We start from the raw sequence: 12,974 nt of genomic DNA on the forward strand, positions 1-12,974 counted from the left end.
TGTTACTTAAATAACATTTTCAGTGCAGGACTTGTAATGCATTATTTCTGGTATGAGTACTTTTACTTAAAGGATCTCAATACTTGGATATGAGCAAACAGAAAGTGCTTATCATCTATCTAAAACAATAGCAGGGTCATGCGGCCAAAGAAGTCAGTGTGTTTCCTGGTAGGAGAGTAAATGGACCAATGAGTAAGAAGGGGGCGGGCTCAGGAGCAGCACACATGAATTGTCAAACAGGTTTGTCTTGTGCTGCTAAGTGGTTTCAAACACATTCACACACACATTCTCTGTAGGACAGCGCAGTGTGTTTGCTGGGCTACACCAAGAAACCCAGGAGAGGCTCAGGAGCTCAACAGGAGGTGAGTTTTTCTGTAGAAATACAAAACAACAACAAAAAAAAACAGGTCGACAACTAACCTACACCTTCATACAAGCAGAGTTGGGCTTGTCAGGGCAAGACCAGTGCGCAGGCCTTGAGTCTACAGAGCCTTACATGAGGGACTTCTTTGTTTACCTGCCTTTTGTGTTGCTGTGTCATTTGCCTTTGGCTTCATCTTTGTCATTTACTCTCAGTAGCTGAATGTGCCGACTCTTGACTCAGACACACATACAGTAATTAGTGGCTCTATTTTTGTTTGTGTGACCGACCTCTTGACATTCCTCTTTGGTTTGTAACACACCAACGTCTTAATGATATACATCCCAGTGCTGGTTGTCTTTACTGGTGAGGGGAGCTTGCTTCGTTTTGTTTTGTTTTTTTGTAAACTGAAGAGATCCGAGGACCTCGAGGCAGGTGAGGGTCAGAGGGGAGATCCAGAGAGTTTCACAGCTCTATCAGCAGGAGTTTTGCCCGGCTCAGACTGGAATGGCAAATATGTCGAGAATGTGACTGGCAGATGCAGACTGTTCAAGCGGCGTACACTCAGGATATTAAGTATACACAGATATTCAGAAAAAGTGCATGTATTTACCAAGTTCATTCTTGTGACCTTCACCACAGTTTGAGGCTTAGAGCTGTACACAAACTGTAATAGGTTAACAGATGCTGAGTTGAACCTCCTTTGTTTTTGACTTCACTAAACCTACGGAGGCTTGTGGTTCAGGAAGAAGTCGGCCACAAACCCAGGCAACTGGCTGCTTTATTTAAAGATGAGTAGTCATTGTTCCCATAGCAGCTGTTGGTGTGTGTGTGATCTGCTCTCTATTGCCTCCAGACAATAGCTTGTTGACAGCTGGACAGCTTCCCCATCACCCCTCTCTCTCACACACACACACACGCAACTCTGCCACTCTTTTCACAGGCGTTCAACTGACTGAAAATGAAGTGTCACTTTTATTGTGTGTTTGTCTGCGGAGAGATGGATGACTGAGAGTAATTGTTTGAATCCGTCTGTGCCGGCGGCCAATGAACTTGTAGGATGGAAAAGGCCTTAAGAGAATGATTGGCTGCAGTCGCAAAGAAAAGGGAGTGTTTATGAGAGTAGGGTCTTTGTGAGGTTGGCTCTCTCCTCTGTGTGTTGGAGTACTAAAAGTGTCTGATTCTCACTTGTCTTGTAAGGTAAATGCTTTTATTGACTGCTGAGTTCTTTATGGAGTTGTCTTTCCTTCTTTCTGTCCTGACAGTCGTGCCTCTTTTCCACAGGAAGTCCAAATGTCAAGGAACTAGAGTTCAACTGAGATGCTGCAGTTACATCTCTTCAAAAATGGAGTGGAGCTGATCATGAGACAGCTATACAGAGGCACGAATAAAGGATAACATCACAATTTCTGCACGTGGACAGAAACAGAAAGTGGACAAAGACGGGTACAGCTGCTAGTTTTATAAAATGCCTGTGGAGACTTTCCAACACCCAGTGAGGCAACCAGCGAGGACCACTGAAGCTGCTACACCCCCGCGGTTGCGGCCCAAGGGGCCAGTGGGGCCAGACTTCTATCGGCAATGCCCGACAGCAGAGAGCAGACCAAAGCAGAGTGCAGTGGAGAGGCTGGAGGCAGACAAGGCTAAATATGTCAAGAGTCAGGTGGCTCTTTCTAAGCAGCGGCCACTCAGGCCTCCTGAAGTGCGGAAGCCTCTGCTGAGCCCCGCTGCTGCCCTGCGGCCCACCAGGAAGACACCGACCCAGACAAAAACAAAGCAGGAGGGAGTCCAGCTCGACCTGGAGCACCTGAGTAATCTCATCAGTAACGTGAGTGATGGCCCCCAGTCCAGTACCACTGTAAGCTCAGAGGACAGTAAAGATCCTGTTTGTGCCGCCACAGCACACAGCTCTCCTCGCCCCACACCTGTGGGGGCACAAGAGAAAAAAGAGAGGCTGTGTCCACCTCCCTGTCCTGACTGGTCCAGTCCTGCTAAGGTGAGATTAAAAGCCTCTGGACCTATAGAGAATCCAGGCTCTCCTGGGTCTCTGGCTGCAGGGACGGTGCGCAGAGTGGACGTCATGCCTCAGGCCAGCCATGTGAGGACAACCTGCAGACGGCCTCAGTTCATCCGGCAGCCCCTTCGGCCCATACCTTTCCATTCCCAGTTTCCACTCCGCCCGGCTGCTTCACACCTGCGTCTCTTCCACCCCAGAACAACACCAGGCTCTTCTCCTCTGAAACCTGTTGTTGCCCCATTTAAACCTGACAACCCTCCCTCCTCTCCAGCTGGATCCCCAGTCCCTGCTCCACCTCCCCCTAGCTTCCCTGTTTTCCCTCCTCCCTCCCCAGCGATCACCCGTTTATCCTCCTCCAGCTCCAGGAAACGCCCGTCTCTCACCCGGTCTAAATCAGACATGAGCGACAGGTACTCCAGAGCTGGGACAGAGCTGGAGCGCTTCTTCAACCTGTGCGGTTTGGACCCTGCAGACCTGCAGGATTTGACTGGATCCAGTTCTGACATTGTTTCCCTCGCCCGTTTTCGCAGTGTGAGCGCTCCGGGGTCTGAGTGTGCGGGCTCCGGTAGAGAAGATGAAGAAGATGAGGAGGAGGATGCTGGCAACATTGCAGAGCGAGTCCCCTACGGTGTTTCTGTCATTGAGAGAAATGCAAGAGTGATCAAATGGCTGTATGGACTCCGTCAGACCAAGGACAATGCAACCAAGAGCACCAATTTATAGGATGGTGTAAAAGATTTAAAACAAAACACATGTAGTGATCGGACCCCATGATCAAACTGGTGGTAAACTCAAGTATGTGATGAGGAGATAAAGTGATGGATGCAATTTTTCTGCCAAGTAATTCACTCTGAGTTGTTTTGATTGGGTTTTTTGTTTCTTTCTTTCTTTATAAAATTAGAATTTTGATGATGAAATATTCGTTGATTTTGGTATTTTGACTCTTTTTTTTTTGTGAGTCTCAGTGGGGCTGTTAGCTTTGTTATTGTCGCTGTCTGGCCACTGAAGTGGCATCTGAGGTCAACAAATCCCACTTTGCTGTAAATGGACCTCATTAAAGATGAATGTTTGGATCTCTCTGTAATTTTTTTTTTTTAAATCACTCCAGAAATAGAAGTAGAGGTTATCACCTGCAGAAATTTCAGCGCAGGTGATTTGATTACACATTGACTTGCCAGCTTAGTGTTAAACAGTGAATCATTTCCCCAGAAGGATTAGAGCATGAGGTCCACCACCTGATTTTTTTTCAAGTTGTAATTGCTGTATATGTAATAATGTGAAACTGATGGCCTGAAGTGTTTTCATGAAAGTGAAAGTCGGAGAGGAACAAGATCAAACAAGCTCCATTTGATGGAGGGAAGTTTCACTGATGTTCCACAAGAGGTCAGAGAAGTCCACGCTGACACACTTTGTTCTCTGAAAAAGAAAAGTCACTGTTCCTATTTTCAGAACAACTGTAAATGAACTGCTACTGAGAAGATATTAAAACTTTTCACTTTGAAGTCAAAGTGCATCGTGTCTTTTAATGGTGGACTCTGTGAAATCCTTAAAGATCCACTGAAATGCTGCTTTTATATCTATCTATCTATCTATCTATCTATCTATCTATCTATCTATCTATCTATCTATCTATCTATCTATCTATCTATCTATCTATCTATCTAACTATCTATCTATCTATCTATCTATCTATCTAACAGATACAGTACAATGATGAAAATAAACTATAAATCATAAACTGGTGGTTGAGCCACCAGTTAATGACGTGTGGCTTCCTTCACTCTTAAATATGAGGAGGTGGACCTCACTTTCAAATGCATGAGAGTTGTTAAACCAGATCCCGCTGTCAGATAAGGTAAAACCTGAATACAACTGTGTATGCATGAAGGGAGCTATTGTTGTCTGCTACACGCGGTGGAATATTGCAACTGAGGAGTGGTGTTATTCTTCCTAACTTCCAAGAATGAGTTGTTTTCAGGATTTTACAAATCAGTTACAGCTATTAAAGAGTCGGGTATTAAAACAGAACGCGGGCAGAAACAGAGAAGGTCAGCATCTGGGGGTAAGTTTTCAAATGAAAATTATTTCTCTTTTTTCTTTCTGCTGTTGCAAACATATTCAAAACACAGGAAGAAGAATGTTTTCAGTGCAGGTTCGTCACACCTAATATTACAGTTTTTCTCAATTGTTTTGTTGCATTTTAGAGTCGGTAGCACAGACACAAAAACTGTTTCTTTTTCAAAAATAGCAAATGACAAAACTCAAAACCCTTAATACGATCATAACAAATCACTCCTCACTGTCTTTGTCAACACGGTGCATCACAACATCAGTCTATTGATATTAAATGTTCCTGCACTTTCTATGTGATAGTTGTGTGAAAACCAGAGAGAAACATCTGGTAATGCTGCATCAAGTTAGTGGAGAAAAACTGTGAATACACAAAATGTTTGAACTCATGTTTCAGTGGTTACTATAGACAACCTCCACCCTCCTGTCTTCTCTCCACCCTGGTTTTCACAGGGGTCGGGGGGGATTCCTCTGGCCAGGAAGCTGTGTTACGCTGTGGGTGGGGTCCCATATCAGATTACTGCAATATCTATAGGCATTTCTCTGCAGATCTTCCTCCTAGATGTTGTGCAGGTAAAAGTTTAATTTGTCCTAATGCTTGCAACGAGGACCACTGACCTGTACTTCCCATTGTACTGACCTCTGTACAACAAAATGGTGTACGTCAGCTTGTCTTTTAACAGCTGAATTACACATTTTCACAGATGCAGGCCTCCTATGTTTCCATGATTTTATTTGTGAGTCGGGCCTGGGATGCTGTGACTGACCCTCTGGTTGGATATCTGGTGAGCCGCAGTAAAAGGACACCCATCGGCAAACTCACTCCATGGTTGGTTGGTGGGCCCACGTGTTTAACACACACTTCATCTTGAATCAAGTTCCGATTCTTCCTCGGGTGCTGTTTCCAACAGAGCCATCAATGTGTATCTCACAGGCTGCTTCTTTCCACTCCACTTGGTGTCCTGTCCTATCTGCTGCTGTGGTTTGAACCACGAGGCTTAATGTCTCAGCCCCTCAGCGTGCTGTGGTTCCTCACAGCGGCCTGCCTGTTCGAGACCCTCATGAGTGTAAGTCAGTGCAAGTGTTACAGGCACTCCTCCCTCCTGTCCCCCATCTGGTACCCAGTGGTGAAATATTTACTTATACTGTAATTAAGTACAGTTCTGAGGTATTTCCTTAATTTGAATATTTCCATTTTGTGTTATTTTATATTTCCACTACACTTCAGATGGAAATATTGTCCTTTTTACTGCATTACATTATAGAAAAGTCCAAAAACTGAAAACAGATTTTTATCAGAACTTTTGACATTTAACTACCTAACTGTAGTAAAGATCCCTATTTTCTTTCATTTTCCTCTTCCTTTCTTCAACTATCTCACTTCTTTTCCTTTCATTTCTCACTCCACCCCTCATTTACCTGATAGAGTTCACCTGGGCACCAGGAGATTATTTAAGGGCCTCCCTCCACTCATTCACTCTTTTTCCCCTTCACATGGGGTGGCAGTTTCTGGTAAGAGAAGTTTATTTGCTTTAGTTCTTATAATTTGTATGTTAGTCTCAGAGAACCTTCTCTATCCTTATTTCTTTAAGTACATCATGAGACTATTTTGATTTGTTGTGTTAAATTCAATCTTTATTCTTTATTGTCCTTTCAGAACCCACAGCCCATGTGTGCGTGTCTTCCTTTTTCATGTTGAAATAATTGAGAATAAACCTTTGTTGGATTGGATATATGTTTAATGGCCTTCGTTCTTTCATCCTGACCTGATGCCCATGGTGACAGTGAATCAATTCTGAACTTCCTACTTAACACAAACTATATATAATGCTGTTTACTCACTGACGCATCAACATTAAAATGAATAATTCATCAGTGTTTATTTTTGATACGTAAAGTACATTTTGATGATCATATAAAACATTTGGGAATATTATTCCGTTGTCATATTGGTACTAAAGGTTTAGAGTATTTCTTCCACCACTGCTGGTACACATTTCTTTGCCATCTGTGCAACATCTTAGTTTCATAGTAATAGTTTTTCATTGTAATAGTTTCATACTGTTTTCATGTCAGTTTATTCTGCCATTTTGCTCCAAGCCGTGTCACCATGGTGACCGTTTCACACCACTCATGCGCAGTCAGTAGTTGTCATGTTTTCCCCTGTCGCCCATTAACAGTGCTACAACGTCCCCTACCTCTCACTCAACATGTTCCTGGGGGGAGATCAGAGAGACAGAGACTCTGCCACAGCCTACAGTAAGAGGACCTTATCCTTATTCCCAGGTCAAGGGCAAACAAAATGTTGACCAGGATTTCCCTCTGCTTTATCACAATCTCTGCATCTCTGTTTAGGAATGAGTGTGGAGATGGTGGCGATGCTGCTGGCTTCTGTAATTCAGGGTCAAGTTGTGGCTGTGTACAACACAGAGAAGCAGGAGGCTTGTCAACAGCTGGGCCAGGCCCATGATCCATCTCAAAGCACATCTCCGCCACAAACCGCATCCCTTCAGGAAACGGTAGAAACGGCCCTTCAAATGTTAATCAAAGTGGTCACTCTGGCTGAGGTTACACTGGGATTTCTTCAGCAGTCCAGTAGCATTGCTTTGGCATTGTGCTCGCATAGTCCCAGGGATATCTTGTTACCCTGTAATTTACTGCTCTTAGCCTGACATAGACATTGTTGTGTTTGTCTGTGTGTGCTCTCAGGCTTGTTTTGTTAGTTATTACATAATGTGACAAGGTCGAGGAGGGACATTACATTTAATGGAATTAGACACGTGTTTGCAAAAACAAACCATTAGTTAATTTAAATGAGAAACTAATAAAGGAAGATTGTCATATAAACAGTGTTTTAGGAAATTTTCACTTTCTTTCCAAAAATTACATGAGAAAATTAAAGCCACTGTGAGGAAATGATTAGCTTAGCAATTAGCTTAGCCAACCATTCAAATCAGAAACCTAGAGTCTATTGAAGTGACTTAATATTTTATTGGAAAGTCAAACGACAACAGACTATAGAGACACAAACTGACCACAAAGACATGCTAGAAAACTACAGAGATACAAAGAAACAAAACTACAAAAAGAAGCAAATCACTACAAAAATATTTAAATGACCACATTGAGGGACAAAACAAGTACAGACTACAGAGACACAAAACTACCACGAAGAGGTGCAGAAACTATTTTTTCTTTGTTTGGTTTAAGACCTTTTTTAAATGTCTGTGCCAAGGGGCCTGTTGTCTTTCAATCCATTCAACATATATCTAATGCTTCAGTTTTTCAAAGGATTAATCAAACAAGATGTAGCGTGTTGATTAGTGAGGCTCTGTTTCCATGTTTTCGTTCTTTATGCTAAGCTAACACAAATGTGAGTGGCATCAATCTTTTCATCTAACAATGTTAAGTGTTAAAAACTCTGTATAACAATAGTGGAATAACTTGATGTGATCTAAAGGCAAAGTAACACCAAACAACAAGATTACATAACTGAATAACACAGACCAGGGAGGACTGTTTACTTGTGTTTGTATGGCTCTGGACATTTGTTTGTAGATGGCATAGTATGCTTTTTTTTTTTTTTTTTTTTATTATTTTTTTTTTTTTTATATAAAGGTTTAATGTGTTTTCTTGCCTGCAGCAAAAGGCTTTCCTGACCTCATCCCTGGTCATGGGCGCTTTGTTTTTCCTCTGCAGCCTGGTTCTCTTCCTCGGGGTGAAGGAGCAGCAGGGTGAGTCACAAATGGCCAAAAATAAAATACTACAAATGAAAATAGAGTAGATGAATCATCAGAATCTATTTCAGTTCATAAATATCAACTAATATAACAAACCTGACTCATTTCTTTCCTTGCATACCCTTTACCTAAAGTTCATCCTGTGAGTGAATTGTGTATATTTTGGTATTACACGTTTGGTTTATTTTCAGCCCCTCTCTGCTCTGATAACAAAGTACGACCACACTATCTGACCTCGCTGAAGATGCTGATATGCCATATTCCTTACCAACGACTGGTGCTTGGCTTTGTGTTCAGTGCTCTTGCAATGCAGGTACGGTTTGTGCTCGGTTTGTGATGTACATTAATAATCCTAATCATCTCTGCATATTTGCAATTAGGTTTCTATATTTTTTTCAATTTGCTTTGTTTTTTAAAGAATGCATTTAATGATTATGAAATGATATTGTGATATTTTTATTCCCAATCTGTTTTTATCTCAGATGTCCTGGAGTAATTTTGTACTGTTTTGTAGTCATGCAGCTGGGCTGGGAGCCCAGTTCCAGTACCTTCTGCTGGCTCTGCTGGTAAGATGCAACTAACCAGAATCACACACTCTGCTCACATGCATGTTAATAAATGCAACTTTTGAATAGCCTTCTATGGACTTCACAAAGTGCATGATTAGAAGACAAGACACAGTCTTAATATTTCCACAGGGCTCTGCCTGTATAGCAGTTCCTCTATGGCAAGCAGTTCTTCTGAGAATAGGAAAAAAGGCCACAGTTATCATCGGACTATCAGTAAGAAATCACAGATCAGATATCCCTGTACAGTAATCTGAGTAATAAGTCATTTTGCACACCTTAAATCTCTTCTTACCTGAGACGCCTGTTTCTGTCTCTCTCAGCTCTTCATCCCTGCAGTGATCATAGTTGCCTGTGTTCCCAGTAACCTGCCAGTCTTCATGACTATGTGCATTCTGATGGGGTTCAGCATAGCGACTGTATTCTTGCTGCCATGGTGAGTCACTTCCCTGCGAGGACACAAAGTTCTCAGTCCTTTCCAAGGCCCCTGTCAGATCTGATCAGAATCAGAGCTGAATGTGCACATGAATCATTCACATCGCCTCTACCTGACCTGGCCACTGATGAATATTCTAGCATCAGTGGGTTGTGTTGACTGGTCAGTTTCCTCATCTGAATTGACATGTGGTTTTGACTGAGCTGCTCGCCATCCAGGACCTCTACATCCAGCGCTGATCATCTCCCACCCCAGACAGGCAGTACAGGAGTGTCCGGACCTGAACCAGCAGGTTCACAGACAGTTTTTACCCACAAGCTATCAGGCTAATGAACTGCTGACATTTACACTTGCACACACACCATATACTACAGTAACACAATTGCGTACAGATATGACATTGATTGGACCGTCAAGGAAAACTGCAGTTTACACTGTTTATACTTGTCACTTTCATTTCTATCACTTATATTCTTTTTATTTTAGGTAAATACTTTTTATACTATTTACACTACACCTATTTGTTGTACTTAAGACTTTTATATTTAACATTAATTATTAATTAATTTAAATACTGTTTTATTTTTTACTTCATATGTAAATTGGCTCTGAGACCAAGAATTGCATTGCTGGCAACGATGATCCCATTGTTAAATGCATATGACAATAAACTTGAAGCTTGACATGTTATGTCACCTTGTAATGTACAGTATCTGCTACAGGCATGGATGGATTATTGAATGGGCCTACCGACCAGAGCCTCTCTTTGAAGTGACTTTGGAAAGTCAGCAAAATACAGAAAAACGACTAGAAAGACACACAAAATAACCACAAAGACGAAGAGACGCAAAAACCATATTGATACACAAAAAATCTACAAAGAGGTGCAACATGATTACAAAGGGACACAAAATACCACAGAATGATTGGCACAAAATATTTGTAGTCAAAATAGACTTAAAACAATCACAAAGAGACAAATAAACTGACTACAAACAATATTTTGTGTCTCTCAGTCTGAGGGACTTGCTCCTATGTAGGAGGGTGGGGGCATTTTACATAACTTTCTCACAATCTGCCCGTGGCTACAGGTCAATGCTCCCAGATGTGGTGGATGACTTTGCCATGAAACATCCCTCCTGCAAGGACCTGGAGCCTCTGTTTTTCTCCTGTTATGCCTTCTGCAATAAGCTGGCAGGAGGCCTGTCTGTTGGAATCTCAGCCATGATATTGCAGTGAGTCAATCTTCCATCATCTCACTTTGTGTTATCTGTGTTCATCTGTTGATCTGTCACATTTTGTTTACTCCCTCTGCAGGTTTGCGGGCTACAGAGCGGGTGCGTGTCACCATGCTGATGGAGTGGTGATGGCTCTGATTGTGCTGTTCTCGCCAGTTCCCATCGCACTTCTGCTGATGGGGCTGGTCTTTTTCTGCACCTACCCAATCAATGAGCGGCAGCTCCAGGAACAACTGACCACAGTCCAGTAAGTGGCTTTTTTTGGTGTATTATCCTCTTAAGAGATGAAGCCACAAATGGTTCATGACATGTCAACTTTAAAGTGACTATAATGGGGATTTATATATATTAAACTTTTTTTTAACAGTATCAGATAAAATGTGAATCGTGAAAACAATGTGAAAGAGGTCACTGTAGAGGTGAATGTCTCATAGCATCATTTTTGACCACAGCAGGCAGATATTTCCAGTAAAAAGATTGGTCTCTATCCAGCACCAAACATTAGATAAAGTTAACGATTAGCTGATGTAGACTTCAGGAGCTGGTGGAGACCAAAAACAGCGCTGAAAGAAAATGTTTTAGAAAATGTTAATGAGCTTTAGGGATGTTAGTAAGCTTATTTGTGCTAAGCTACGCTAGAGTCAAAAGATGAGAGAGGTATTTATCTTCTCATCTAAGCAAGAAAGCAAAAAGCTTATTACCAAAATGTAAAACTATTCCTTGAAGCATTTTCATGAGAAGACCAAGTAGTCAAACCATATAGCTGCATCACAATAGCTAATAGCTAGTCTAATTAAGTAACAAGCAATGTATGCAAAGACTGTTCTCACTCTTTCATGATTCATAATATTGGCCTCTTGGGACATTAAAATTCATACTTCTGAAAACTCCTTGCAGCACATCTTTATGACTACATAAAGTATGTTATCATAGACCAATTTAAAAAAACAGCAGTTATCAGATTATAGTAACATACTGTACATGGTTTGATTCTGCTGCAACTATACAGTAGTTATTATTTTTCTCTTTATTCTTCATCTAGCCCAGAAGCTACCTCATCGTCATTATTATCATCATCATCATCATCATCACCACCATCATCAGGCCCAAGAGAAAATGTAGAGCAGCCAACAGTTCAGCAGCAGCAGCAGCAGCAGCCGCCCCATGTTGGTGTGACATCAACTTCACATTATAACACAAACACCAACAGATTGTACAAGTCAAATTCCTCACCCTGTTTTCATAGTCATGATAAAAATTGCTCGATTAAGTCGTCTGCCCGTTCAGATGTACTCAACCGCCCATCTACAAAATACAGCAGACCTAAATCAGTTGTCCAGTCAAATGTAAAACCTCAGTGTCATAAACAGAGACTCGGCTCTCACCAGCGTTCTGGAGAAGCTAACTTGGGGAGAAATGTTCTTGAAAATGATCCAGGGTCTTTCTCTAGCAGGTCAAATGTGAGAACCAAAGTTTCGTGGGTATAGTCAAAAACCTTAAAGCGATAGTTTGAGATCTTGGGAAATATGCCTTTTGACTTTGAGTTTGATGAGAAGATTGATACATCATGTCTGTATGCTAAATGTGAGGCTACAAAACAAACACCTACCAGCACAATTACAGCTTCATATTTAGTATACAGACATGAGAGTGGTATTGATCTTCTCAAAAACTTTGGTATCAATATACTGTCATCTCTAAAAACTAGCTTTTATAGATGCACTTTTGAGCTCACTGTTATTCTTACATTTGTGGCCAGACTGCAATTGTTCTATTTGATTTGTTTGTTTATACAATTCTGTGAAAAATGTCTGTTTTGGAAAGGAAGCTTTTGCTGTCATTGTGATTTATGTTGCCTTGACTTTTTTGGAAATTAGAGTAGCTTCTAAAAAACTAGCCAAAAGTAAAGTGAAACTGGATTTACACTGACTAGGTGGACAGAAACAACTCCAGATGAATGATGTTGCTCTGTAACTGCTGAATGTGTAAATAAACTGCTAACAAGTTCACAATGTCAGTTTTTTTAAAGAGATGACAATGAAATCACTTATTGCAAGTTTAAGCTAAACAAGTAATCGCATCATCATTCATAATGCCACAATGTTCTGACTGTCTTCAGTTAAGTCTTGGATTCTCAATGAGTCTGTTGCATAGTTTCAGTGATCTCCTCACTTCCTTTTGTTTACCTGTTTATGAGGTTAATGGCTCAGCAGCCATCAACATGCAACAGTGTTACCACTAAAAAGAAGTCAGAGTAAGGAACATAAGAACAACCCCGTTCACTAGTAAGCTGTTTTCACTGCAGGCACTTTGACTTGTTGAAGCAGGTAAAACACAGGTGTAACCAATAATAGTGATGATTGCTCTATTCCCTTTGTGTACTGCTGATGCTACACCAGCGAGCCAACATGCAGAGCACTGCAACAATGTGCTTGTTGACTCGAAGTAATTTTGTCATTCATTACACCTGTGCCTTTCCAGCTGTGACATGTCAAAATGTCTGAGAGATTGTTGATTGGCTCATAGCATAACATAACAATAGGCCC

General features: G+C 41.4%; 2 protein-coding genes across 5 annotated transcripts; both read left to right on the forward strand.

Moving 5' to 3' along the window:
* Positions 1 to 22: 22 nt before the first annotated feature.
* fam110a (family with sequence similarity 110 member A) lies at positions 23 to 3,886 on the forward strand. 3 transcript variants are annotated; one of them, XM_056385147.1, is made up of 2 exons: positions 23 to 362; positions 1,627 to 3,886. In XM_056385147.1, exon 2 carries the CDS (start codon positions 1,830 to 1,832, stop codon positions 3,099 to 3,101), a length of 1,272 nt encoding a protein of 423 aa, XP_056241122.1. In that variant the 5' UTR covers positions 23 to 362; positions 1,627 to 1,829; the 3' UTR covers positions 3,102 to 3,886. The 3 variants fall into 3 exon arrangements, with proteins under 3 accessions (XP_056241122.1, XP_056241120.1, XP_056241121.1); XM_056385145.1 differs by having other exon boundaries at positions 1,646 to 3,886; XM_056385146.1 differs by lacking the exon at positions 23 to 362 and adding an exon at positions 1,196 to 1,561 and having other exon boundaries at positions 1,646 to 3,886.
* Positions 3,887 to 4,211: 325 nt separating this feature from the next.
* Positions 4,212 to 12,457, forward strand: mfsd2al2 (major facilitator superfamily domain containing 2a-like 2). 2 transcript variants are annotated; one of them, XM_056384783.1, is made up of 14 exons: positions 4,212 to 4,440; positions 4,902 to 5,021; positions 5,153 to 5,277; positions 5,383 to 5,515; positions 6,629 to 6,707; positions 6,804 to 6,967; positions 8,092 to 8,182; positions 8,380 to 8,501; positions 8,671 to 8,754; positions 8,887 to 8,970; positions 9,078 to 9,190; positions 10,282 to 10,425; positions 10,508 to 10,675; positions 11,471 to 12,457. In XM_056384783.1, exons 1-14 carry the CDS (start codon positions 4,342 to 4,344, stop codon positions 11,913 to 11,915), a joined length of 1,971 nt encoding a protein of 656 aa, XP_056240758.1. In that variant the 5' UTR covers positions 4,212 to 4,341; the 3' UTR covers positions 11,916 to 12,457. The 2 variants fall into 2 exon arrangements, with proteins under 2 accessions (XP_056240758.1, XP_056240759.1); XM_056384784.1 differs by lacking the exon at positions 4,212 to 4,440 and having other exon boundaries at positions 4,999 to 5,021; positions 5,153 to 5,285.
* The last annotated feature ends 517 nt before the right edge of the window (positions 12,458 to 12,974 follow it).

Source organism: Seriola aureovittata, chromosome 9 (assembly GCF_021018895.1).
Source record: "Seriola aureovittata isolate HTS-2021-v1 ecotype China chromosome 9, ASM2101889v1, whole genome shotgun sequence".
NCBI classification, from domain to species: domain Eukaryota; kingdom Metazoa; phylum Chordata; class Actinopteri; order Carangiformes; family Carangidae; genus Seriola; species Seriola aureovittata.